The sequence below is a fragment of the Eptesicus fuscus genome, chromosome 11, assembly GCF_027574615.1.
Source record: "Eptesicus fuscus isolate TK198812 chromosome 11, DD_ASM_mEF_20220401, whole genome shotgun sequence".
NCBI lineage: Eukaryota > Metazoa > Chordata > Mammalia > Chiroptera > Vespertilionidae > Eptesicus > Eptesicus fuscus.
Window position 1 is genome coordinate 66658172 of NC_072483.1, and position 27459 is coordinate 66685630.

The 27459-nt window shown below is 45.5% G+C and overlaps 1 protein-coding gene across 13 annotated transcripts in view; it reads right to left on the bottom strand.

The window, feature by feature from the left end:
• The window catches only part of RHBDD1 (rhomboid domain containing 1), a 105706-nt gene that overhangs the window by 12577 nt on the left and 65670 nt on the right, over positions 1-27459 (bottom strand). For 2 of the 13 annotated variants that reach the window (XM_054723122.1, XM_054723124.1), the window contains exon 6: positions 25616-25759. In XM_054723122.1, coding sequence (XP_054579097.1) covers positions 25616-25759 — 144 coding nt within the window. The other 11 variants (XR_008557441.1, XM_054723126.1, XM_054723130.1 and 8 more) reach the window with 11 other exon arrangements.

Genomic DNA, 27459 nt, shown 5'->3' on the forward strand with positions numbered 1-27459 from the left:
TTTATAAAACATGCCCAAACAGTCTCTCTTTGATGTGGGGAACTCTTTCAAACCACATTGTTCGAATTTAAGTTGAAACGCAAACCCCCTTCGTGTTTACAATGGTTCTCTTGGAGGAATGCAATATAAAAGTACAACTGTTACATTTCAAAGACAAGACTTGTAACCTCAGAACAATAGGGCATTCCCAGTGCGAATTTATGAGCTGTTAAACCTCAAAAGGTTTCTTTAATTAGCAATGAAGGCTCTTGACGCACTCCAGCCTGAGATAGGGGCTGCTCTGGATATAATTTGGGGTGCACTGCTTTTATCGGAACTTTTCCTTACTTTCATTGACCTCGGACGACGGCTATTGTATCTCTCTCTGCACAGCGTTTGATCCCGCTAATTATGCTGAGGGGCCGCCGGCATTCCAGGGTTTACCCCTGCTCCTGGGGCGTGCTACAAATTACACAGAATGCACTGCATGGTAATGGCTGCACTGTGAACTTGGCTCGCCTTTCCAACAGAAAACACCGACATCCAAGTCGTTTTATTATTTAAAAAAAACCCATAAGGGATTCTTTTGGATTATAAACATCTGAAGACATAACATTCTCATGAATTCCAGCCGGCTATTTCGGACACACAGGGGGCAGGCAAGGCTGAGGAGCAAAGCAAATATATTTCATATTAATGTTTACAGAGAAAAAGGGGAGGCAGTCATGAAGGCAAGACCATGCTGAATGCAAACCAGACGCAGCGGGGCCAGCAGGAGTGAAGACAAAGGTCCAGGCCGTGGCCCTCGGAGCGGAGGTCCTTGGCCTCACTGGGCCCCAAGCACCTCATTTTTAAACAAAGGCTCAGCATCCGATGACCACGCAGGCAGGAGCCTCGGGAGGGCAGTGGCTGGTTTTCCACCGGATCCGCCCAGCCGTGGGTCACAGCATTAGTAACCTGTGTCTTGCTCCCCTCGCCCTGTTGGTTTGAAGCCTCTTAGAAAAAGATGACGCTGCTTTAAAGGACAGGGGCAGGACAAACCAAGCCCACGTTTCACATAAGCGGCCCTTCCACGTGGAAAACAAATCACAAGAACAGATTTGTCGAGGTGGCTGGCCGGCACAGTCCTTTGCACCTGCAGGGTTTAGTTAGGAGTGGCATCCTGCCCTGTCCCGTGTGGATCAGGGGTTAGAGCGTCGGCCCATGCACCAAAGGGTGACGGGTTCTATTCCTGATCAAGAGCACATGTCTGGGTTGCAGATTCGCCCCTGACCTTGGTCGGGGAGCATGTGGAAGGCAACCAATCAATGTGCCTCTCTCACATCTCACATCGAGGTTTCTCTCTCCCTTTCACTCTCTCTAAAAATCATTGGGGGGGGGGGGGAATACCCTTGGGTGAGGATTAACCAAAAAAATAGTAAAAGATAGAAGTGGTGTCCTTCTCCCCTCTCCTCATAATGACACAGAACCTGATATATGAATTCACACTGGGCTCTTTCCACTTCCTCTCAGGGAAACGAATGTTCTGGAGGAGCTAAAGGTGGGAGCAGCACTCGGCCTAAAGGGAGGAGGGGCCTGGGGGCTGCGTGAAGAGGTGAAGGCATTGAGAAGCACAGATTGGTAGTTACACAGCAGTCACGGGGATGTGAATTACAGCACAGGGAATATAGTCAATAATACTGCAGTATGTCCTAGCCGGTTTGGTTCAGTGGGTAGAGCATCGGCCTGTGGACTGAAAGGTCCTGGGTTCGATTCTGGTCAAGGGCACATGCCCGGGTTTCGGGCTCGATCCCCAGTAGGGGGAGTACAGGAGGCAGCTGATCAATGATACTCTCTCATCATTGATGTTTCTATCTCTCTCTCTCCCCCTCTCTACCTCTCTGAAATCAATAAAAATATATTTAAAAAAAATAAAACTGCAATAACTATGTGTGGTGCCAGGTGGGTACTTGAATTATGGGGGAATCACTTTGTAACGTGTATGGTTGCTATACACCTGAAACCAATACAAAATAGCACTGAAAGTAGGCTGTAATGGGGGGGGGGGGAGGGGGAAGATGGGGGAAGGAGAAGGGAGGGCCGAGGCTGGGTGTGGTGTGGGTGGGTAAGGCTCACACATCTTGTAATTTACAACAGATCCTTGCTGTCCCGACAATGCTCCCTGGATGCTGCTACGTGTCAACTTGGCTGAAGTGAAAGTCGTGCTTTGGACTTGGGAAGTCACTGACTAGGCCTCCTCCCTCTGTCTCTGGTGTTTAGGTTGTGGGCGGGGGTGGGCATGATATCTCCAAGATCCAGGAGGAGCAGATGGTGCAGACTGAGGACCAGGTTAGGAGCTCAGGAGTCTACAGGAGGCCTGCACTGCCCCCACCCCCCACCCTCCCGCCCGCCCGCCACCGGGCCCTGCCTAGAAGCGCTGTTTGGGTTCCTCCAGAGCCGTGGTCGGCAAACTGCGGCTCACGAGCCACATGCGGCTCTTTGGCCCCTTGAGTGTGGCTCTTCCACAAAATACCACGGCCTGGGCGAGTCTATTTTGAAGAAGTGGCGTTAGAAAAAGTTTAAGTTTAAAAAATTTGGCTCTCAAAAGAAATTTCAATCGCTGTACTGTTGATATTTGGCTCTGTTGACTAATGAGTTTGCCGACCACTGCTCCAGAGGAAAGAGCAGCCTGTGCTGTCACACCTTCATGCCTTCGCAGCATCCCGGGGGCCACAGACATGGGGGGCTGCATGCCTGCTCCAATCCACACGGCACTGAGTCTCCAAACAAGGACACAGGGACTGTGACCAGACAGGTACTGCTATGCCAGTGGGAACTGGAGGACAGACTATTTTATTTTATTTTATTTTATTTTTTTCAAAATATATTTTATTGATTTTTCACAGAGAGGAAGAGAGAGGGATAGAGAGTTAGAAACATCGATGATAGAGAAACATCGGTCAGCTGCCTCTTGCACACCCCCTACTGGGGATGTGCCCGCAACCAAGGTACATGCCCTTGACCGGAATCGAACCCGGGACCTTTCAGTCCGCAGGCCGACGCTCTATCCACTGAGCCAAACCGGTTTCGGCATGGAGGACAGACTATTTTAAACTGGGACACCAGTTAGCTGCCCCCTTGCATTTTCTCTGTTGCTCAGACTAGATTCGTAATACAAGACGCGGGCCAGTTTCTACAAGCGTCACGGTAACTCGCTGTGCAGTACACCAGGCCGTGCTGAGGGAGGGGCGGGAGATGAGTGTGGACCTTCTCAGCTGATGGCTTCTCCAGGTTTCTTCTTTCCGCAGAAGTGGCTGCATTCCTGTGCCCTCTGCACAAGACTGTGGCAGTGTCTTTGCTCCCAAGCAGTCTTCCCTGCTCCACACCAGACGGCCCTCTCATTAGGGGCTGCACTGTGGTTTCTGTGATGTAGGTAGGGCTGCCTGGCTTCCAGCCGCAAGGGGGAGCGAGAAGGGTCAGGAGCATCGGGAAGTGGCCTCACCGCCCTGGGAGGCCAGCAAGGTGTTCTTGAGCGAGGGCCTCAAGGGCATCGGCTCCAGAGGCTGCACCATGGTCCTGCAAAAAGGGCTTCTCTTTCTTTCTTCTCTGTCTCATCCTGGCACCACACTCACCCTTGGGAGACGCCATCAAAGTTCAGATCTGAACATTATATGTTAGAAACGGAGCTGCTGACGAAAGGGAAGGACTAGCTCATGGCTTTAAACACAATGTCTTGGCCACCACCAAGAGACCCGATCCCCCCAGGCCCTCAATGCGGTCCCTGCGTGAGTCGGAGCAGCTGGTGCCCATGTGGCCCTCTGAGCGGAGTCTGGGCCTCCCGGGCGCCACAGAGCACAGCCTGGAAGAGACGCCCGGCCTGCAAACGGGGGCGGCAGCAGCAGGACACCCAGGACGGGCCGGGCACCTTACAGGCGAGACCTCCAGTTCTCCCATCGTGCCCTCAGCTCCAGATGGGTCATCACCTCTCGGCTGCAGGCAGGCCTCCACCCGCCCCCAGGATGGGCACCAGACACCAGGGAGTATCCTAGTGCCTGGAGAGCTCTAGGCAAATCACCGCCAGGTGAAAACTCCCGTTTATCTTTCAGCCAACTGGAAAACGCAAATAGCCTGTTTTGTGCATCTTCGTTTATTGAACAAGAGACCCAACACAAGTCCCCACCTGGACACTCAGGACTCAGAAAAGCAACACATACACCACTGTGGGGCCAATCAGCTTAGCCACAGCCCTGTGCCGAGCACGGATGCCCCCGTGGCAGGGTACCCCCAGTCCAAGGTGAAGGCCAGGAAAATTTGGTGGAACGTCTGTATGTTCTCAAACTTTAGTGACGACGCGGCTAGTCTGACAATCTGTGGTTAACTGGAAGACTCATCTTCTCCGTCCTACTAATGACAGCTGACATTTCGGTGCGTGCTTCCTGTGTGCCGGCTGTGGGGTTAGGCACTCGCTGGGCACCGTCTGACGCACTTCCCGAACAATTAGGGACAAGAGCCAGTCTTCTTACCAGGAACAGCCTGGGGGAGAGGACGGCTAATTTTCTCGTTGTCATCTCTCCAGCCTCTTCTTTGTGTTGGTTTACAACTTGTAATTTCTCATTCCACTGCATTTTCTGAGACTGTTTTTAATTTTTAGCAACTTGCCACCTCTCCCCTCTTTCCTTAATTAAGCAACCAATATTAATTGAAAACATTTACTGTGTGTCAGGCCAGACTGAGGGGATATAAGGACGGGTAAGGCACAGTTTCTCCTCTTGAAAAGCTGACTGAAGCCTAAGATGAATACAAATCTATGGTTTAAGTGAGTGCATATATTCACACCCATGAGACCAGTGCAATGAGACTAGTATTAAGTGTGTGCAGAATTTCTAAAGTGAGCTAGGCCTTGGAGATGACCTAGACAGCCCTTGTCTGACAGATGCTGAGACAGATTCAGGAAAGCTAAGGAATTTACCCAGGTCCCTCGGCAGCTGTGTTCACTTTGGAAGTGGACTCTCTCTCTCACTCCCTGACCATGCTGATGTGCCTGAGATTCGGAACATGGAACAAGGTTTCAAGCAAAAGGGGTCCTTGCCATGGCCCAGTGGCCTCAGGCATCATCAGCCTGGCATCCAGGTACCCGTGAGAACCGTGGCTCTGCTTTGAAGCCAGGCCACACTTACTCAAATGTGCACTGGTGCGCGGTTAAGCCGCCATCAAAGAAGTCTGTGTTCCTCAGCTGACTTCTCTTCCCACCCGGTTCAAGAGCGAGCACATGGCCCAGCTGATTTCAGACCAAATTTCAGACCTGTATTTGATGGCAAATTATGCTCAGAATGTTGAGTGTTTGGCACTGAAGGGTCAGAGTCCTAATACGTGGTTAGACTGTTACACCCAGGGCTGTGTGAGAGGAATCCTGGGTGAGAAACACTGGTGGCCCATCAGGGCCTGTGAAACGGGGCACGGAATCCAGAGTGAGGCGAGGCTGGGGGCTGCCCCGGCCTCCTCCCCCCGCCCCTGGGGCCATCATAGGAGAGGCAGACATTCTGCTACCAACTAGTCTATGGGAACAGAGGGGGGCTCTCAGGAGAGAGCAGCCAGGAGGATACACAGCCAGGATGACAGCTTTAGGATGGATACACTCATTTGTTGGCCTTGGAGTTGTTCTAAGGCTCAATTGCAAGGGAGATAGGATCACCTGTAGCTTTGTCAGTGAGGGGGCAGGTCCAGGCTCCTCCCATTTGGTCATCATTCCTTAAAACAATGATAACAGGGATAATAAGAGACCTGGCATTTCCAAGGATGACAGTCTCTAGAACTGCTAGACTTGTCGGTCTGTTAACCTTCTTCTCTAAAACGAAAATAACTCAAATATCAAGTATCGGAGAAGTCCTTGCTGAAAGCTGGGCAGGGAAGGAGAGTGAGTTTGAGAGATTGCATCTAGGAACTGTTTTCTGAAATACTCCTAAGGCAAAAGAGCTTTACTCTAAATAAACAAATACCAGTCTTAGCGTGGGTACAGTTCTGGGTAAACGGCAAAGCATGAGGAAGCAGAGTGGAAAAGGGAACATAAAAATACCGCCTTCCCAACTTCTTTAGATGAGCAGGCCAGGCATCTCCCCCCCGGCACCCACTTCATGGCACCAACATCTCCAGCACAAGACACCATATCTCAGTTTCCTTAAACTGACGCCAGGCGAATCTTGTTCTTTCTTTGGGGAGAATGAATTTTGGAATTCATTCAATTAAATGGTCTAGATGAGAGATGAATTTAGAAAAAGATCATTTAAGGAATGTGTGTGTGTGTGTGTGTGTGTGTGTGTGTGTGTGTGTGTAAATACTGTTAGTGAGTCCCTCCGTGGGCTGAAGTCCCGAGGGCACAAAACAAACTCAGAAAAGGCTCAGCATCTCTCTATTTTTGAAGTGCAGGGAATTTATAAAAGAAATGCAGAAAAATAATATAGCCGTGGAGAAACTGAAGTTTTACATGCCCAGTTTTATGCTATAGGCTTCCCCCAACTTTATTTTCTAAGCAGAAAGATTCAGTTTTATGAATATACAAAGCTACTCGTGCACACACATATAATCCAACCAAAAAAAATGAAAAAATATAAACCCAAGCCATTTCAAACATACTTCAAGAAAAGTGCCCCAAGGAGCACGATCTTGACCATAGTAGGAACAGAGAGACCTCTGGACTCCAAGGATGTCTGTCCTGGCCACTGTGGTATCCCCAGTACGGAGGGCAAATATATATTTGGTGAGTGACTGAATCCCTAGGAATGTTCATGGATGGAGGGCAAGTCCCACCATTGCCAACTCCTGCCCTGACCCAGAAACTCAGCCCATCAAGCGGCACTGCAGGCTTTGAGTTTGGCCAGGTCTGCCTGGGAGGCATTCAGAGGAGTCTGTTACTGCCTCTAAGGTCGGGGCTCCAGGTGAGCCCGGAGGAGCAACACTCCCAAGATCATTTCCATATGAAGAGTGTGCACCCCTTTCCTGGAGGAGAAATCAGGCCTAGGAAGAAAAGGATGGCTCTTCCCTTTAGAAAACCCTTCTCTCTCTCTCTCTCTCTTCTCTCTCTCTCTCTCTCTCTCTCTCTCTCTCTCTCCTCTCCTCTCCTCTCCTCTCATTTAGTCCTTTGGTATCTCCTTCTTCCCAAGATAGGTGTGAGGGACACAGGACTGAGAGCAAACGGGAGGCTTTATTGCTGTAGGAACAGTGCTCAGGGGCTATGACTTTCTCAAAGACCCTGAAAATGTTTGAGACCCCAAGATAATTAATTTGTTCCTAAGTGGAAAGGAAACTATAAAACGGAAAATGTTTCATTAAATGTCTAGAAAATGTACTATATCAACCATTTTTAACTCAACTCATATATATGGTGTATCATATATATGGCACATATATATTCATTTCCTTTAATATATATTTACATACTAAGGATGGGACTGCATATGTTTAGATGTGGGGGCGGGGGGGGGGGGGGGGGCGGTTAGGGCCCATACAGGTCCTCACATGTCCCCGGTGGATGGATAGGACATGCCTGCTCTCCTGGAACTGACAGCCTCGTGGAGTCAGAGGCACACCCAACATCCACAACGACCTGAAATAACTGGGAAAGTAAACTCGAATGAAAAAACACACCAACCAACCGAACACAAGAAACCACAGTCTTCAGGACTGTTTTGAGGATCAAATTTTTTTTTAAAAAAAGAGAAAGAGTTTCACAGGCTCAAATAGATGAGAAGCAAATCTTTGTTCCTCCAGATAGTAAATGCCTCTTCCTATGTTTGAGGCGACATCTGCTGCCTACATAGGACCCGGTGCTCTGAGCCGACGAACACTGACCTCACCCTGAAAGCAAGGCTGCTCTGGTGCCTTCTGCAGCCAACAGACGCTCCCGATGGACAGACACACATCAACCAGGAGGCTTCATGTACAGAGAAAACGTGGTCCATACCATGATATCCCAGAGAGGCAGAAATTTAAAATAAAAGCTATTTTAGTAAAAAATAAAACCATTTTTCAATTAGCTTCAGTCCTGAGCAGACATCTTATTTGCCCTAATTATGAGAAGCTGTAGACTGCTCCTAAATTAAATTTTACTTCTCTCTTTTGTGGGCATTTTACAAAACACCTTAATTCTCCCAGCAGGCAATGCTCCTAGGTAAAAGGGAAAACTGAACTTAGTTTGGAAAGAGGGGATCACATGGCATAGCACAGAATTATATCCTAGGAGGCGATTTGGTCCTACTTTTCTCCTTTCTCTCTTTTCTCTATTCTTCTTCATAGGCACCCTCTTGGGCTCAGGATGCAGCATGAAAAGTTGAAGAGGGACAAATTATAAACTCCTGCAAATAGAAACTGGCTGCTTCAAAAGGGTTAGACCACCCCCTCCTTCTGGCTTCAAGATTTCCTTCGCGTCTCACCGCAGGATGTATGCTAAGATGATATACAGGGCGTTTAAATAAAACAAGACAACACACCAGGAAAAATTTGGCAGTGTGAAGAATGAAAGTCTCCTAAAATACTTCCCCATGACTTCAAAATGAAGTCACATTTACAAAACAGCGGTCTAGTGACTTGGGCATCACTGACTCGGGGACATACGGATTAAATTTCCTTCAAAAGGCATGTGGCTTTAGAGAAGAGGCAAAACTTGCTTGGCAACATGAGTTGGTTAGCAGAGCTCAGCTCGAAAACGGAAAAAGAAAAGGAGTTTGTCAACTGCACTGAGGTCGGCATCCCTTTTCTGGCGCTTCCCTCGGTGACTGAGTCAACTGGCTACAGCGGCCCTTACCAAAGAAACTCGGAACAGTTTTCTTGGAAATGGCTTAACTCTCCTTTCCTATTTAGGAACGAATTCAATCAGCATCTGATAAATGACTCTTCCCTCACCCCCAACACCCCAAGCATCAAACACAGAGGACTGCTTCTGTAAGAAATGTGGAGCGCCTCAGGCCCTTGGCTACCGCACGCTTCGTGACAGCTGAGGACAGCTGCAAGTGCAGGGACGTTTTCATTTCCTTTTCATCCATTTGGAATTGACTTTACGAGAATACTACCATTTTTCCAAATTAAAGATGCAAATGTTAGACAAAGCCCACAACAATCAGACTGTTTTACCCACCCGGCCTTTCTTGTGTGTGTTTTTTTTTCATCACACAAAATGCACCCACGGACGCCACCACCGCTGCCATTGCTATAAAACACTTGAGCATTTATCGTGCTTACAGCTTCCCAGATGTACCCTCAAACATCAACTCATTTCAGCAGTCTGGGTTTCAACAGGCCCTGCAGGTGATTCCGCTGCACACGGAGGAGAATGTTTCCGTGTGTTGAGAACGGGGCCCAACCTCAGAGTTCCTGATTTCGTGAGTCTGTGATGGAGTCTGAGAATCTGCTTTTCTAACAAGTTCCCAGATGATGCTCTGAGGCTGGTCTGGAATCACTTTGAGAACCTGATGTAGAAGGTGGACCACCTGTTTGCGAGGTGCCTCCAAATCCCTGACAGTGAATTCCATAAATGAAATTACTATAAGTATTTTCTAAGGATATCCTAACGGTACCCTAAGCACACGAACATCTGTCTAGCTGTTTTCTCACGATCCAGTAGCAAACAGCGCCTGGCTCATAGAAGGGCTCCTAAAGGGTTTGTTGAGTGAATAGAAATTTCTATCAATTAGCCCGGATAAAATATCTAAAGTTAAAAACTCTTATCCCGCCTCCAACTTTCTGCTGCTGATGGCTTTTTGGCTTTCAGGATAACCTATTAGATTTCCACTTTTCTGACCCATAATTCTGCAACTTGTTTTAGGAGAAGTCATTATTGGAATAAATTTTTACTCTGTATCTTGATAATTTTTAATTCTAGACCAGAGATGGGTACAGCAGGCCTCCCCAGGGGGCACTGGGAAATGTCTACGGGAGAGCTTTAGGTTGGCACAATGACAGGTGCCCTACGTGTTCCAGCTCTCGTACCTCTCCATCTTCATCTCCTGTGTCGTCATGGATGGCCGTGATTCAGACTACTGGGCATGCAGAGAAGTGGAAGGGTTTGAGACATTTTTTGAGTTAGCATCCAGAGGACCTGGTGATTGACAACATCTAGGAGGTAACACTTGCTGAGGAACAAGTTGGGGGAGTGGAAAGGTATTACCAATTCAGTTTTGTGCACGCTGTATTTGAGATGCCTTTGAGTAGGTTTAAGTATAATTTCAGAAGCTCAAAAGAGATCTGGGATGAGGAGATAAATTTGGAAGGTGCTGGAATGTAAATAGTAACTAAAGCCTCGGGAGAAGAAGAGAGGACCTAGAATGAAGTCATCAGGAAAGTCGAGGGCAGGTGAGGTGTTGACGTGCATTTATGACGGGCTCAGTCTGCTCCGCTGGGCCAGGTTCTCTAATCAAGGTCAGCTGCCAGATGCAGGGTCTGAGAATCCTGGTGGCTGGGTTCACCCCAGTCAGGTTTCTCCAGGTAGGTGGAAGGGCTGGGCAGCAAGGACGTGGGAAGTATTTGTAAGATAGTAACTGAAACAGAAGACAAGAGGTCTAAGCAGGGTAGGGAGGAAAGACAAGAAGGGAAGGAATTAATTAACTCAAAAAAGGGGCAAAGAACACCTGCAGCTGAGTACTCAAAGCTTAAAGGTCACTTAAAAGTGGTCAAAACCTTAATATTAAATCAATGAATGCCAAGAGCCCATGCATCCAACATGAGAAGCAAAGGGGTTTTAGATGCAGCTACTCTCCAGTTAACTAATTCCTTCCCTCTACTCTACTCTTCATCAACAAGGACGCTGGGACACTGAAAGGTAAACAGAAGGTATAGGCATCCCTTGCTTTACTGTGCTTCGCTTTATTGTACCTCACAGGTGTTGCATTTTTTACAAATTGAAGGTGAGACCCACCAAGCAAAAGGATCAGAACTTGCTTTACTGCAATAGTCTGGAACCAAACCTGCAATATCTCCAAGGTCTGCCTGTACTGTGATTCAAGACATATCATTACAAATCTGGATTTTGTACCACTAAATCACTTCTAAATGATGTTCTTTATTGATTTGGCTACAGCTGAATTAATGTGTCTATATATGTTTTACCTGATTCTTTTCTTATCTGAAGTTACTCTCTAGCGCAGTGGTTCTCAACCAGGGGTGGTTTTTGTCCCCCAGGGGATGACTGGCAATGTCTGGAGATGTCTGGCTGTCACTCCTAAGGGAAGGGTGCACTAGTGGCTAGTGGGTGGAGGACAGACGCTACTCAACACCCAACAGTGCACAGCACAGCCCCACCCACCTCACCAAGGCATTACCCAGCCCAACATGTCAATAATGCTAAGATTGAAAGACTCGGCTACAGAACCAAGGCCCCTGAAAAAGTGGGCTATTTATATCAGAGAGAAGAGGGTCAAACTGGGATCAAAGTAACAAACAAGCTTCACATTTTCTTCCTTCCTTCCTTCCTTCCTTCCTTCCTTCCTTCCTTCCTTCCTTCCTTCCTTCCTTCCTTCCTTCCTCAGCTGAGGATATTTTTTCATTGTTTTTTTTAGGGAGATTGGAAGAGAGAGGGAAAGACAGAGAGAAACATCGATGTGAGAGAAACACATCGACTGGTTGCCTCCTGCACGAGCCCCGATCAGGACCCGGGCCGGGGAGGAGCCTGCAACCAAAGTACGTGCTCTTGACCAGAACAGAACCTGGAACCCTTTAGTCCGCAGGCTGACACTATATCCACTGAGCCAAACTGGCGAGGGCCAAGCTTCACATTTTCTATGCCATGCACATACCACCAATAGCCTAAATAAAACTACCTTAGCTTTCAGAAAGGGGTAAAAATAAATGCACAAAAAGGTATAAGGTTTAGATATGTAAGAAAGCATATGGACACGCTGACTTCTCCCCCCTCCCCCCCCCATCCTTCCTCCCCTGGCTTTCCCGTTCTTTTATTTCTCTCCAGAAAGCTGTTTGTTCTTCACCAGTTCCTGCACTCTGGAAAATTAAGTTCCAATGAGAAATTAATTTTGACAAAGTTGCCTTACCAGCAGTAAATGTGAAGGTCTGAAGAATTCAGGAAGATGGCCTTTTGCTCACATACAGACATGATGAAAGACTAGACTGCGATTAGCTTCTAAGCAGAGTAACATAATTAGCGGATTTATGAATGGGTCTTCCTTTCACAGTTCCACTGTCAGGATTAATTACTTCTATTAATTAAAGCTGTCAACACATGAATATGCTTGTTGAAGCTGCTTCCTATGGTAAAACATGAGACTTGTAAATATCAAGATGCTTGAAAAGAGGCAAAGACTTTCATTTATTGGAACTCTGAGTGATGGAGAAGCACTGACTGTACAGTGAGCCTCGGGCTGACTGTGAATAGATCCCTGGTTAATGAATTTGCTATCTGTTCTTCCTTGCTTAGGCATTCGTCTTGGGTTAGCCTTTGGAAGAAATACCCAGTACATCACTACTTCGGAAGGACTGGAGAAAGGATAAGGAAAAAAAAATCCTGCAAGTTACTGGAAAACTGGAAAGAGTAGCCAGATGGTTGGGGTGAGCAGGAACGAGTTTCTGTCTCTCTTTTGATTATACTGATCTCTACCATAAAGTAAGTTTTAAGAACTGCTTAAGTGATGGAGGAAAGACTGCTGGGGGATTAAGAAGCAGAGTGGGAATGCCAGTTTTAACTCCATGTGACCCTGGGTAAGTGGACAAGTCCTTCAGCCACTCTGTGCCTGGTTTCCACATCTGAAAAGGGGATACCAAAAATGGGATAGCAACAGAACTTGTAAAGGGGGTGGTGAGCCTTAGTTAGGAACTAAACGGAAAAAAAAATGCATGAAATGTACTTGCTATGCCTAGTACATAAAAAGGGATTGCTAAATGTTGGTGATTAAGTATTTATTTATACTGTTATTCTCTTTTTTTGAGAAATCTCTGAAATTGATTAAAATGGATGTAAAAAGGAAAATTTTAGTCAGTGACCTAGGTATGTGGAGATAGAAAACATGGGAGAGAGAAAGGGAAATGAAGAGGCGAGAAGAGGAACTGATTCACATGCCTTCTCTGTGCCAGGTGTCTTTCAGCTCCTGCCTCAGGTGGCCATCACTGCAGCCCCACGGGGAAGGTGTCGTTCTCTAGCCACAAAGTCCCACACACCCCTAGTTACCTTGTCCGCTGGTGAAGGAGACCCAGCTTGGACACCAACTGGGCTTTGCCGTGGTGAGGTGTGAAAGCAAGGCTACGAAGTCTTCATCGCACACTGACGGGCACAGGGTCTAAGCCCTTCTACCTATTTTTTTTTTCTTTTTCCGTTTACATATATTTAAAAACACAGTAATCAAACCCTTGCTAGGCAGCCGCTGTTCTGGCCGGCTAGCTAAACTTCTTCTGATAACTACCGTACAATGACTACCATAAAACAATTTTTAAATCAAGGTCATTTAATCAAGCCATTTCAATCTTAATCCCCTGAAGTACCAACTTGGCAACAGTCCACAAAAGACAGAATTACTCTCGTTCTATGTTTCAGTTTACAAGGTCCTTCCGGACTCATATTTCTGAAGCGTGAAGATGGCCCGTCTCACGGGTTCTGCAGGGAACAGAGGCCAGGAGTGAAGAGCATCTGCTAAGGTCCCTCCCAATGTGAAGATCGTACATTCCTGAACACAGCAAGTGGTCAATAGTAGAGCTGATTTCCACTGAAAATCCATTTCTGCATAAAATTATAAAACTGCATAAAATAATAAAATATGAGAAGTCGATGACCCCAATTTTGTCTTGAAAATCAAGCAACACTTACAGATTCATCTGGTCAAAATTCCTTACAAATTCATCGTCAAAAGTTTACAACATCAAAACAATCAATCCATAAAAAGAAAATCTAACTGGAGGATGTTCTGGATCCTTTCCCAAGAAAGCTCAGTTAAAAATACAAGGTAACAGAAAATCTACTGGAGTTCATAAAGACACACTAGAAAGCAAGCCAGTTCAAGTTGATCACTGGAACCCATGAAAACCTGTTAACATGTATCTTCTCGCCTCGACTCTAGTTGCCACTGCATACAGCCATATCTAGTTTTATTGCACTTTGCTTTATTGAGCTCACAGGTGTTCTGTTTTTTACAAAGGGAAGGTAAGGCCCTTCGCCAGCTAAAAGATTACCACTAGCTTTGTTGTGCTACTCATCCGCAACTTCTCTGATAATATGACTGTACTCCTCAAAGCGAAAGTAGGTACTAAAGGATCCTGTTGACCACTCTCTAAGGTAGTGTGGAATCTTCAGCAATGGTCAATATAGGCATTATCTCTCTTTGAAAAACTCAGATTATTTTTTTTTATTGTGTATTTTGCATGAAGATGAACTGGGGTGATATAGTAAAAATAGCTCTAAATGGGAGTGTAATGATGTACATCCTAGGACAAGCTCAGGGATGAGATTTCACACTCCTTGGACTTTAAGGTCCTTGAAAATACTCCATTATTAAGTCTGCAGTAGAAATTCCCACAGGAAGCGTAAAGGTGACTGGGAAGACATTAATAACCTCTACTTGAATAACTCAACTTGAAATTTCTTTATGACTATCTTACAGAAAGCTAATTCACAAAAATTTCTAATTTCATTTCCATAGGAATGAGTATGAATGTAAAAAAAGTTTACTGTTAGTATATTACTAAAATAATTTATAATAGAACACTAAAATAGTATTATTAACTATATATTAATTAAACAATGATGATGATGATGACCCTACAATAGAAAAGGCCAAATACAATAGAAAAGGCCAAATAATGGAATGGGTAAGCCCATAGACTCTGGAACCCAGACCGCTCCCATCTCAGCTCTATCACTTACTGGCCATGGGACATCAGTTAGCAGCCCTGTGGTCTAGCATCCTCTCTTCTGAAATGGGTGAATAGTAAAACTCACCCCATTGGTTGTTGTTGGAGGAAGTGAACACATATGCACATACACACTCATGTACACACATGTAAACACACATACATAAGCATACAGAGGTCATTTACAACAGTGCCTGTTGTGCTGACTCAAACTTTATCTCTCCCCCTGCAACACATCTGATCTTAAAATCCACATCTGATCTTCTTGCTCCCTGCTTAAAATTCTCAAAGCTTCCACTGTCCCCAGGGTCAAGTAAAAAACCTTTAGACACAGCATACTGGGCCTTTCACAACTTGATTCCCAGCTATCTTGACATTCAGACCCTCACACTGAAAAATGTATTGCAGACACAATGAATTTAACTCCTCCAGTAGCCATCCCCTCATCCTGGGGCCTTGATCCATTTTCCCTGCTCACCTCACTCCTCGGTTCACACTCTTCACTAGCTTCTCATCACATCCAGGGGAAAGCCAAAACTCTTAAATGGGTCATGGCCTGAAACCCACTAACTCAAATTTAGGATCAGTTCCCACATTGCCCAAACTTAGATACTATACATTCATGCATAGAGGAAAGAATGCTCATAGCCTAAACATTTTGTCCACCAGTGTTTAAGACAATTAAGGCTATAGCAGATGTCCTGACGTCATGGCAGTCACCGGGGGAAAATCCGTGTTTAGAGTGAATGGCCTCCTGTTTGTACACCTCTCTCTTCTGTTTGCTGTAGGAGCAGTTTTAATTTATTTTCATGTCAAGCAATTGCTTGTCTATTCATGTAACTGTAGAGAGCAGAGAAAGACCCACTTTTCAGAACACACAGGCCTGGGTATTTTTAAGGACAGCACTCATTTGATCTCATTATTCTGCCGGTTAATTGACAGGAAAGAACGTCCTAATTGCTCATTAACTCTGAAGACGTCCCTGGCCTGGTGTCAAGGTCTGGGCTGTCTCACTGCTGCTGCTCGAGGGGGACAAAGCACGAGGCCCACACAGCTGAAAGACGGCGCATATTTTGATTTGGGGTTCAAACCATCCCAGTCATAGTACCGTAGAGTTTGGTGGTGAGTTATTTTCTCCTTGGGCTAATAAGATGAGCCCCACTGCTGATGAAACATTGTCTGGGGCTGCAGGGTTTTTCAGCCACTGCTTATGGAAATCATTCTCGGCTAGATTGTAACCTGCCAGAAAGGCAACTGATTTTAAAGGCATTCTGTGGGGCCACCCAGCCCTGTGCCTGCAGAACTGTGATGAGCGAAAGTGTAACAAACAAGCCATCATCACAGGCCCCGTTCAACGACTGCCCAGCCCCTTCCTCACAGCACACAACGAACCCCAGCATTCCACCAACTGGCTCTGCCCACGGACCAGGGGGCCCTGTCCACATGGGTCTGTGATAGATAAAACACTGAACTGCTAAGAGTTAGCAAATCATTAGGGCCACCCAGGGGTAGGAAATGTTACCATAAGCTGACAAGTGCCACAGTGTCAAACTTAAGTTCAGAATGGGCCTCGCTGGACCTGCAGGTGTCCCACCCAAAAGCACCCTCTACACAGTGGTAAGGTACTCGGGGTTTAAGATCTGTCTTTGTCACAGCTCAGTGTGCCAAAAGGGGGCTCCGCTCACCCCAGGGGCGCCGCTTACTTAAAGTGATAATGCAGACAGCAGGTGTTCTCTACAGATACCACTTCTAGAAGACACTTATTAAACACTGAGCTCCCTTAATGTCGATGGGTGTGCTACTTTTTATTTCAGCATCACTCTCATCAAGAGCAAACTGTTTCCTTTCAGTCTCACTGAGCTGAAAATGAAAAACAACTGGGCTTTGGGTTGTTTCGGTTGGTACAGCATCCTGAACGCAACAACTCAAGAGTCATCCCACCCTGTTTTCTAGTAACACATCTGTATTTTGCAATACAGAAATGCTCCTCCACAGAAAGTGTGCCAGACGCCTCCTTTCCGTGGGTCCCAGACCTCCGAGTTCCAACCACCACACACAACCTTTCATCGAGATAAAAGGGGACAGATCTGAAAGGACTGTACTGGATAAACCGCCCAGAGCTTTAACTCCTGTGCACTGTAAGGTAAATAGAGCTGCCTGGTGCCATGGTTCCTAAGTGGTGTGCTAAAGCAGCCTCAGGCTAGGACAGGATCGTGTGTTCTGAAACCCTTGAGAAAGAAGTCTTCGCAGTGGCCAGGAGAGCTGCCCCCTCACAACAGGAGCAGTTGGCCTTCTTGCCTGAAATGTGGGGGTAACTTTAGCCTGGAGATAAGAAGGGAATGAAGGGGATAAGCACACAAAAAAGGGGAGATGGAATCTGGAGAGAGGCTAGTTCAGACACTCAGCTCAGTTCACCATTCTGATCATCCATACGCAGCCTGCAGAGGCTGGAGGTGGATGCACTGAGGTACGGCTTTTACTGCGTTTCTCCATTAATGCCTTAAATGGGACAGGACTGTGAATCAGGGAAGAGCAAGGCTAATATTGAATACTAGAGGTCCAGCACACAATTAAATCGTACGCATGTAGGGTCCTCTAGGCCTATCCTGCCATCAGGGCCATGTCCACCACTCCACAACACCTTGCACGCTCTGTGGAAGCTGCTGGCGCCCCTTGACGCTCCACAGATGCTGCCAGCACCCCGCAATGCTCCACTGACGCCTGGGGAGGGCCTGAGAGGTGCTCCATGCACCTCCTGGTAACCAGTCGTTTGGTCATTACGGCGTTATGGCCACTGGCCTTTTATAATATACTAGAGGCCTGGTGCACGAAATTCGTGCATGGGGGAAGAGCGGGGAGTGTCCCTCAGCCCAGCCTGCACCCTCTCCAATCTGGGACCCCTCGAGGGATGTCCGACTGCCCATTTAGGCCCGATCCTGATAGGATCGGGCCTAAATGGGCAGTCGGACATCCCTCTCACAATCCAGGACTGCTGATTCCCAACTGCTCACCTGTCTGCCTTCCTGATTGCCCCAAACCACTTCTGCCTGCCAGCCTGATCATCCCCTAACCACTCCCCTGCCAGCCTGATTGAAGCCTAACTGCTCCCCTGCCAGCCTGTTTGCCCCTAACTGCCCTCCCCTGCAGGCCTGGTCACCCATAACTGCCCTCCCTGCAGGCCTGGTCCCCCCCAACTGCCCTTCCCTGCAGGCCCGGTCACCCCCAACTTCCCTCCTCCGCTGGCCTGGTCACCCCTAACTGCCCTCCCCTGCAGGCTTGATCACCCCCAACTGCCCTCCCTTGCATGCCTGGTCCCTCCCAACTGCCCTCCCCTACTGGCCTTGATCGCCCCCAACTGCCCTCCTTTGCAGGCCTGGTCCCTCTCAACTACCCTCCCCTACTGGCCATCTTGTATCCACATGGGGGCAGGATCTTTGACCACATGGGGGCAGCCATCTTGTGTGTTGGAGTGATGGTCAATCTGCATATTACTCTTTTATTAGATAGGATAGAGGCCTGGTGCACAGGTGGGGGCCGGCTGGTTTGCCCTGAAGGGTGTCCCAGATCAGGGTAGGGGTTCCCTTGGGTTGTGGGGCAGCCTGGATGAGGGGCCTGTGGTGGTTTGCAGGCTGGCCACGCCCCCCCAGTGACCCAAGCGGAGGCCCTGGTATCTGGGATTTATTTATCTTCTATAATTGAAACTTTGTAGCCTTAAGCGGAGGCCTGGGCCAGCCAGGACAGGTGGAAAGCTTGGCTTCCTCCATCTCCGGGGGGCAACCCTGGCCTCCTGCTCTCTCCAGCTCCATGGCGGCCGCCATTTTTGTTGGGATTTATTTATCTTCTATCATTGAAACTTTGTAGCATTGAGTAGAGGCCTGGGCTGGCAAGGGCAGGCGGAAAGCTTGGCTTCCTCCATTGCCAGGGAAACCCAAGCCTCCCTCCTGCTCTCTGTGGCCACAGCCATCTTGGTTGGGTTTATTTGCATATTTGCTCCTGACTGGCTGGTGGACATGGCTGGTGGGCGTGGCTTGTGGTTATAGTGGAGGTATGGTCAATTTGCATATTACTCTTTTATTAGATAGGATATGTTTAGCAATGCAAGGTTTATTTTAATATTTTTTTATTTATAAAGGTTCTACATGATTTTGCAGAAATCTTAGAAAATAGGGTAAAGCCAAAACAAGAAAATAAAAGTCACCGTAATCTTGTTCCTGGGAAATAAGGATGATTGGCATTGTTAAATATTATCCCAACATTTTTATAGCACAGTTATTCGGTCTTACAAAAATAAATGAGCTTGTGCGTAGGAATACTGCTGCAGCCTGCCTCTCTGGCACACTCTGAACTCGCCTCTCTTTTTAATGGCTGAGTATTATTCTATATCATGATTTATTTAACCCCTCTCCTATCGCAGCATGCTGAGGCCATTTCCAGTTTTCCCAAAGGGTTATGCTTACAATATAATTTTAATCGGCTTAATGTGTATACTAGTCTCACTAACTGCCCAATTCTGGTCCTTTGTTACAACAGAACTGGCTTTAAACAACACAGACGTGACACAGGAAGATCTCTGGCCCCCGACTGAGACTCAGAAAGATAAATAGATACATATTATGCATGACTCTTGCATCTGGCTCTCTATAATGAAGTACAACAGAATTAGAAATAGCTTTGAATCCCTGGAGGACTGCCATGTGATGAAACTAGACCACTCTGAAAGCTACTGTGGTTCTATAATAAATGGAAACCAACATATGACTCTTGATTTTTCTCACCAGCAACACAACACAACAAAATGGATAAGACAATGTGTGCACGTCTGGATGAGACTGCTTGAAGAGGCAGAGAAGACAACAGTGAGAAGTCTCACATGAGCAATTCCCATTAGCAGGTAGCTGGAGCCATAGCTAATAACTCAACAGAATCATGTGTAATAACTCAACGGAAAAGTCTGATGTCTTAAGGCACACTTAATGTGAGCAAATTTATTCTGATTTTTGTTATGAATCATTTATTTTCTAAAACTATTGAAGAATTGAGTCCTATTTAAATTAACAATGCAAATACCCGTAATTGAAATGTGTCCATAGTAAAGCAATATTTTAAAACTCATATGCTAAACTTTTGGTAGAAATAAGTAACAGCCCAGTAGGTTACTTAGGATTGTCTGCAGTAAACATTTTTTTTTTTTTGGGGGGAGGGTCTACCCTATGAAGCATCTGTAATTTCCCTATACAAACTATTTTTAATTCCTGCCAGAAATTTTTACTTAAAAAAAAAAAAAAGGAACTTAGTCAGTCCTATATCCAAGAGAAGACAACAGTGAGGGAAATGCCACTGCTAATCTATAACAATATAGTCTTTCACATTTAGCTGAGACTTATAGTGGCTCCACCTACCTGAATGTCAGTTTCCCAAATTCAGGAAGATGCCAGGAAAATAGGCAAGAATGGCCTTCTTTTCTGGTGTTAATCACTTAAGGGTGAGGAACCTTTTTTCTGCCAAGAGCCATTTGGATATTTATAACATCATTCCTGGGCCATATAAAATTATCAACTTAAAAATTAGCCTGCTATATCTGGTCAAACATTTAATTAACTCACCCCTAATGCCTTGGCAGGGCCAGACCAAATGATTTCTCAGGCCTGATATGGACCAAGGGCCAGATGTTCCCCACCCCTGACTTAGAACATGACCCTGGGCAAGTCACTTAATTTCTCTGTACCTCTGTTTCACAATGTGAAATAATAACAATAATCACAAATGCTTATTCTGCAGGATTCTGTGTGGGTATATGAGCTTTCCTACTACAGTAACCAACAGGAAAGAGGCACTTTATGCTCAATGAGCTAGGAAACATTTCTCCAAAACATTCACAGTGTTTTTTTCTGTGCCTATATTACAGGTTGCTGCAAGGGTGCACCTCAAATGTTATGTGATTCTTCTCTGGGTGGTGGGATTATGAATTATTTTTTGTCTTCTTTTTGTTGATGTACATTTTCCATGGTAAATATAGATTTTTTTTTACGGGATTCAGAACAGGCCTCCCCAATAATTATTACCAAAAATAACATTTTATGTCCCATCTATAGGGAAGGACAAACTTCTAATTACTGAACATTTGCTCTTCTTATCATCCTGCTATGACCTTCCTCCCTCTGAAGCCCAGGCGCCTTCCCTCATTTTGGCTCAGGTTGTCATACATTCTTCATTTTCCCTTTCTGTCTCTGCACCTCTCGTGCATGCAGGTGTCTGATTCTCTCATATACATGGGGTTCTCATACAAACGTATGTAATTAAATTTCTTTTTTTGTTCGCTTTTGTTAATCTGTCTCATTTTTATTTAATTATTAGACCAGCCAGAGGACCTAGAAGAACAGAGAACCCCCCCACCCCCAATTACTTTTATAACCAAAACAACAAATGCTACCCAAATCTAAAAGACCATAATAGATGAGCTCCGGCACCCATCCTTACCTGTCTCAGGCCCTCAGCACAGTACACCTCAGAACATCTACAACTCAGATAGGATTTCCAGAAAAGGAGTTGAGAGCTGTCCGTTCCCATGGCAAAACAAAAGCAGAACCACACAGCAATCACAGCACACACCTAGCAGGTGTTAACACATACATCAGCACCCTCTCTCACAAGACTGAAGCTCAGGCCACTGAGGTGCCCTCCTTTTCTCTGTGGGCCACACCATGAACGATTAAAAGAACACGGACATAATTTATTCCATTTTCTCAAAAGTTTCTACACAATAATGAAGAAACAAGACAAATGCTGCTTTTAGCTACCTTGGTGCAGCTTCAGTAAAAAGAAAATGTACAACTTAGTTGAAACGAATTCTGTCTTTTTTACTTAAAATGTATCTCAGTTGTTCCCATGCACATGCTACCTATAAACAGGATTCAAAGGCATCGTCAAATGACCTGTTAATAACGAAAGAACTAGATATTAATTTGAAACCTAAATACTTTTTTCCGGTATGGCTTCCTGGTAATTTTACATCTCAGGACTGTGACACAAGGCTGCAACCAGTTCCAGTCTGCTGCTGCCAAGACCTCTGCGGTTTATTCCCCCACGGCGCCCACATGGCTCACCGGTGTCCCCAACTGCACAGTGTGGGGAGGGGATGACAACTGCTTGATCCACACCGACAATCGAGTGCAACTGGGCCATTTGCCTGTCAGAAGAGTCTAGGACTAGAAGCCGTTACTCCACGTGTTAGCAAGCAGTTCCAGCTGTAACCAGCACACATGTGCCGGGCTGGCAGACAGAAGCTGAAAAGGACACAGCTTTGTACCCAGCCACCAGCTGAACTTGGTGGCAGGCTATTAAAAAAAAAAAAAAAGGCACAAATTATACATGGAAGGATGGAGGTCGGGGGAGGGGGGCAGTAAATGCAATGAGCTAATGTTCCTAGCTGGCATCTGCCTTTTGACTCAATGAAAGAGATGGCCCTTTTCCAAAACTGTTCTATTATTGTGGTATCAGCTGCCTCTTGGACTTGTTTATAAAAGCTGAAACTGCCAACAAAACGAGACAAGATTTCACTAAGAGTAGTAATGTGCCAGCCCCTTGAAATAAGAGGGGTCTTGCTATTTCTTCTACAGAGGCTATCTTGGTACTATTAGTCCCAGCATGAGCCCTAAAATGTGTATGGTCAGATACTGTTAAGAAATATGACAACAGCCAAGTCTGAGGTTAAAAAGGTACTGCCTTGATTCTTTAAGTAACTCTTCTAATATATTTAACTGAAGATCAGTTTGAACCTAATTGGTTCTGGATGTTTCTTGCTAAACTGGCATTCTAAAAAATGAATTCTATTAGTTGGCCCTTTCAAATCTCAGTATTGTTGGTTGACTATTACACTAACTTCTTATTGTAAAAACTGGGAATCAAAGACAAAAAATTAAGCATTTACCCAGCCTTTTTAAAGGGGACTCTAGATTCTACCTACATCATGGGGGAAAGATCTTTATTTTTAAAAAAGCAAAAAACAAATTCCTAGTAAATAAATGTACTAGGAATAATAGATTCAAGACCCGGTGAAGAATAAGGGCTGCTCCCAGCTTCCACTGGGGATGGAGAAAGCTGAAAAAGCATCACTCCCATCCTCATAATAAACATAAAGGCTGGACATTCTGAAAATGACTAACTTTTCCTGAACCCATCAGAGAGCTGAGACATAGGGCACCCAACTAAACAGAAGTCTAAAACGGTAGAGGGCTCTTGCTTACCTAGAAGACACTGCTGGCACTAACAAGGTATTAGCCAAAACTGTTAACAAATAGCTCAGGTGTGAGCTAGCAAGAGAACAGAATCTATTCACAGACAACATAACACAGAATATATTGGGGGCTGCAATATAAAGGAATTCACACCCACTTTCAGCTCTTCTCAGGACCACACAGGGTCCTCACCTAAGATATGGGTCAGAGTCCAGAGAAACTCTTCCTGGGGAGAGAACTCAGCCACTGCAGGAAAGGTTTATATCCAGGGCTGCCTAGATCCTTCTCCGGTCCTCCCTACGGCACAGAATCCTTAAATGACTGGAGAAAGGCTCAACAAAACAAAACACCATCTCTACTGGTAGGGAGGGGCAGGAACACTGAGAAGGCTACACCTCCAAACCGGAGACAGTTACTGCCTCAGACTAAGAGTTAATGTTGAATCACTGTGTTCTTCCACCTGAAACTAATATAATATTGCATGCCAACTATAATTCAATGTTTTTAAACATAGCTTATTCTATATAGAAAGAGAACATAAATATTGGATGGGGGGGAATGAAAGCATACCCTCACTTGCCTCCCACCACCAGACTAAAAAGCAGGGTGTACCCCTGGGTGACAACAAGAGTGGACAGAGAAGCTGGCCAAGTTCCGGTGCGAAGTAAAGACATGGAATTGAAGTGCAAGCAGACACTCAGGTAAGTCAGCCCCCACCCAAAAACAAGGTCACACTAGAGGAGCTGGAAGCCTTGGTGCACTGAGGGTACCCTGAGCAACAATATGTGTTCAGTATCCCTCCAGGTAATTCTGTATAAGTAAAAATACAGTATTCAACAGAACAAGTAGACAGGCAATCAGTAGGATACAGAAGGCCTGAGCAACTCCATCAGCTGAGTTAATTTTATGATCACTTGTAGAACACGTCGCCCAGCTAGAGCAGAACACAGGTTCTTTCCAGGTGCATACAGCATTGCCACCAGGAGGGACCATAAACCATCACAACCAGGTGATATTCCTCCTGGGGTACAAGCCCGCTCCAACTTTGAAAATCAAAATAATTTAGTATGTCAAAAGACCAAAGAAGAAAAAGTATATGATAATCTCAAAAAATACAGAACTTTTCTTACAAGCACTATTTATAATGTATCACAGTTCTCTGTCCACAAAAAGAAAGAGATTCTTAGGTATACATTTAAGAATAAATATAAAGGACAACATGTTCAAAATTCAGTGGTGTGAAAATATGATGACAACATAATACTGAATGAAAAAAAGTAAGGTATAAAATAGTTTGTACTATATGGTCGGAATTTTATAAAATATACTCAAACCAAATATTTTTCCACAGAGAAAAGGACTAAAATATAATACAGGTCTTTCAAAAATGTCTCCTTGATGTCTCATTCTTAACAAGACAATCACAAAGTGTTTTAAGAAAAAGAAAGTTGAAATTAATATAAACAATTTGTAACATGTTGCTGTCACCAATTACTATATAATGTACTTCAAGAAGTCTCTTTCGATCAGTTTCTTTGGAACTAGATGCATATACTCCTAAAATCATCTACTGAAAATAAAGTTCTGTGGTCAAACATGTTGGGGAAGCATTAATTATAAAATTGGCATCTTGATTGCAGAGCTAATTTGGATCGTCTGTATACGAGTGTTAATCAGGATCTTCAAGGAGGTATAGTTTGCAGAGTTTCCCAAATTCATGTGAATGTAGAACTTGTGGAGGGAGGAGCAAAAGAGAGAAGGAGTCAAAGAGAGAGGAGAGAGTTGTTTTAGCTGACCTGTGAAAGCAGGTTACCGATATCATATTATTTTGCTTCTAAATACTTCAATGTGTTCCTCTCAGGAATAAAGGACATTCTGCTACTTAACCATAATATCACTGTCACATCAAAGAAAGCTAGATTATTTCCCTAATAGTATCTAATATCTAGTCCAAATACAAAAGTCCCCAGTTTTCTAAAAAAAAAAAAAAAAAAATGTCTTTTATAGCCAGTTTTTCAAGGTTCTCATGTTACATGTGATTATTTCCTTTTAATAGAAAACCACATCCTGCTCTTTTCATGACATTTTCCCCCAGGAGACTAGCCTCATTGAATTGTAGAAATCTCATGTTTTGCCTGGTTATTTCTCTATGGCATTATTCAGCTTGTTCTGCTAGTCCCTGCATTTCCTGTGTAGTGACACTCACATTTGATGACTTAATTAGGGTCAGTGTAAACATTTTTAGCAAGAATATGTCATAGGTAGTGCTGCATTGCTCATCCTGCATCATATAAGGAGACACACGATGTCAGGTCATCCCACCGGTTTTTTACAGTTTCTTGACTTTAATGCCACAGCGCTGAGAGCAGCAGGCCTATAAAAAGACCCACTACAACAACACATACATAGTCTGGCACCTCAGGAGCCTAGGTTGCTTGGAATACGGCATCACACCCCATTCTCTGTAATCACAATGTGCACACATTTTTCCATCTACATATCCTTTTCACAAACTATTTAAAGTTTCCTTTGTTAGGCCATCTCCCCATGTGAGGTATGATTTAAAGTGAAGGGTGCAAGATTCCTACCTCGGTCCCAGAGGCTGGCTCTCAGTGCTCTCTCCAGCTGTTCCTCCTCACTCAGTCCTCCTGTGTAGGCATCATAGTTCCTGGATACGTCTTCCTGGTAACCTGGCCTGCTGTATGGGTAATAATCCTGAGATCCAGAGTAGCCTACAGGCACAATGAGAAGGTTATAGAACACTGTCATGGAGTGTTTTTTCAAATGTCCTATTTTGTAAGCAGAGACAATAAAACAATTCATGTCATTATTCTGAGTATAATAATAATCCTCAACATAAGAGAAGATGACAACTGGAGAATTCCTCCATGAGGGTGGGCAATGATGGTCTTGTCACTGTAGTATCTACAAAGCTCAACATGGGGCCAGACATGAGCAAGTCCTTGTGTGCTGAAGAGGAACAAGATATTAATTTAGAAGGTAGTCAGTGGTACTGGAGAGGGGACCCAAATGGGCTAATGACACATAAACTAAATCTCTCAGCTTAGAGCTATTTAATACTTGGTGAATTTTCAGTGAGGTCCTGACTGGAGTCAAGGGAATGATTAAAAGGATAATTGATAAAGCCTTACTGTCCAGTGGCCCCATGTAATGAGAGACAAATCAACAGTTAATGCATATACCACAGATTTCTTTGCTGTAATACATATATTGAGATATACAAGCCAATGTCTCTGTGATTATAATTTCATATCAGAGATCATAGTTTGTATTAACAGTACTTTTAAGAAATTAGTTACTAGATAAAATGAGAGAAAAGACAAAGGTTAATTACAGAGCAAAGTTCACTTTTGCAAGGAATTCCCATCACTCTTTTAAAGTCAGTTTGAGTTTACTCTTCATATCTTCTTTAATCCCCCATTTTTATGGAATTTGCTTGGAAGAGATTTTTTTTTTCCCTATAGCAAATTACCTATCTAATTCTGGTGTAGTGGGAGATAAGTAATAGTCCTTTTATACCCTTTGAAGACAATGTTTCAAATATTTAATTTGTATGCTTTTTGCTGTTGATGAAAATTCCTACCCATTACTGTGAGTCTTGTGTCATATATCTCCTTATCAACCAACACTACCTGCCTGGGTTTAAGCTTCTTTTTTAAAAAAATATATTTTATTGATTTTTTTACAGAGAGGAAGGGAGAGAGATAGAGAGTTAGAAACATCAATGAGAGAGAAACATCGATCAGCTGCCTCCTGCACACCTCCTACTAGGGATGTGCCTGCAACCAAGGTACATGCCCTTGACCAGAATCGAACCTGGGATCTTTCAGTCCGAAGGCCAGCGCTCTAGCCACTGAGCCAAACTGGTTAGGGCTGGGTTTAAGCTTCTTATCTTACCTTATAATAGAGAAACATGCAAATTGACCGCACCTCTGCCCATGATTGGGCCTGCCAGAGGCTGGGGGCGGGACTCCGGGTGGCCCATCCGGCCGTTGGGAAGACCAAGATGGCTACGAGCAATCCTGTAAGTTCCGGGGTCCGCATGGCAATCGCCACGGGGGGCGTGTCCGGGCCGAGCCCGGCGCTCCGCGGGTGTCCCGGGGCCATCGCCACGGGGGGGGCGTGTCTGGGCTGAGGGCGCTCCGAGGGTGTCCCGGGGGCCGATCGCCACCGGGGGGGGTATTTGGGCCGAGCCCGGCGCTCCCTGGGTGTCCCGGGGGCGATCGCCACCGGGGGGGGGCGTATTTGGGCCGAGCCCAGCGCTCCGCGGGTGTCCCGGGGCAATCGCCACCGGGGGGGCGTGTCTGGGCCGAGCCCAGCGCTCCGCGGGTGTCCCGGGGCGATCGCCACCCGGGGGGCGTGTCCGGGCAGAGCCCGGCGCTCCCTGGGTGTCCCGGGGGCGATCGCCACC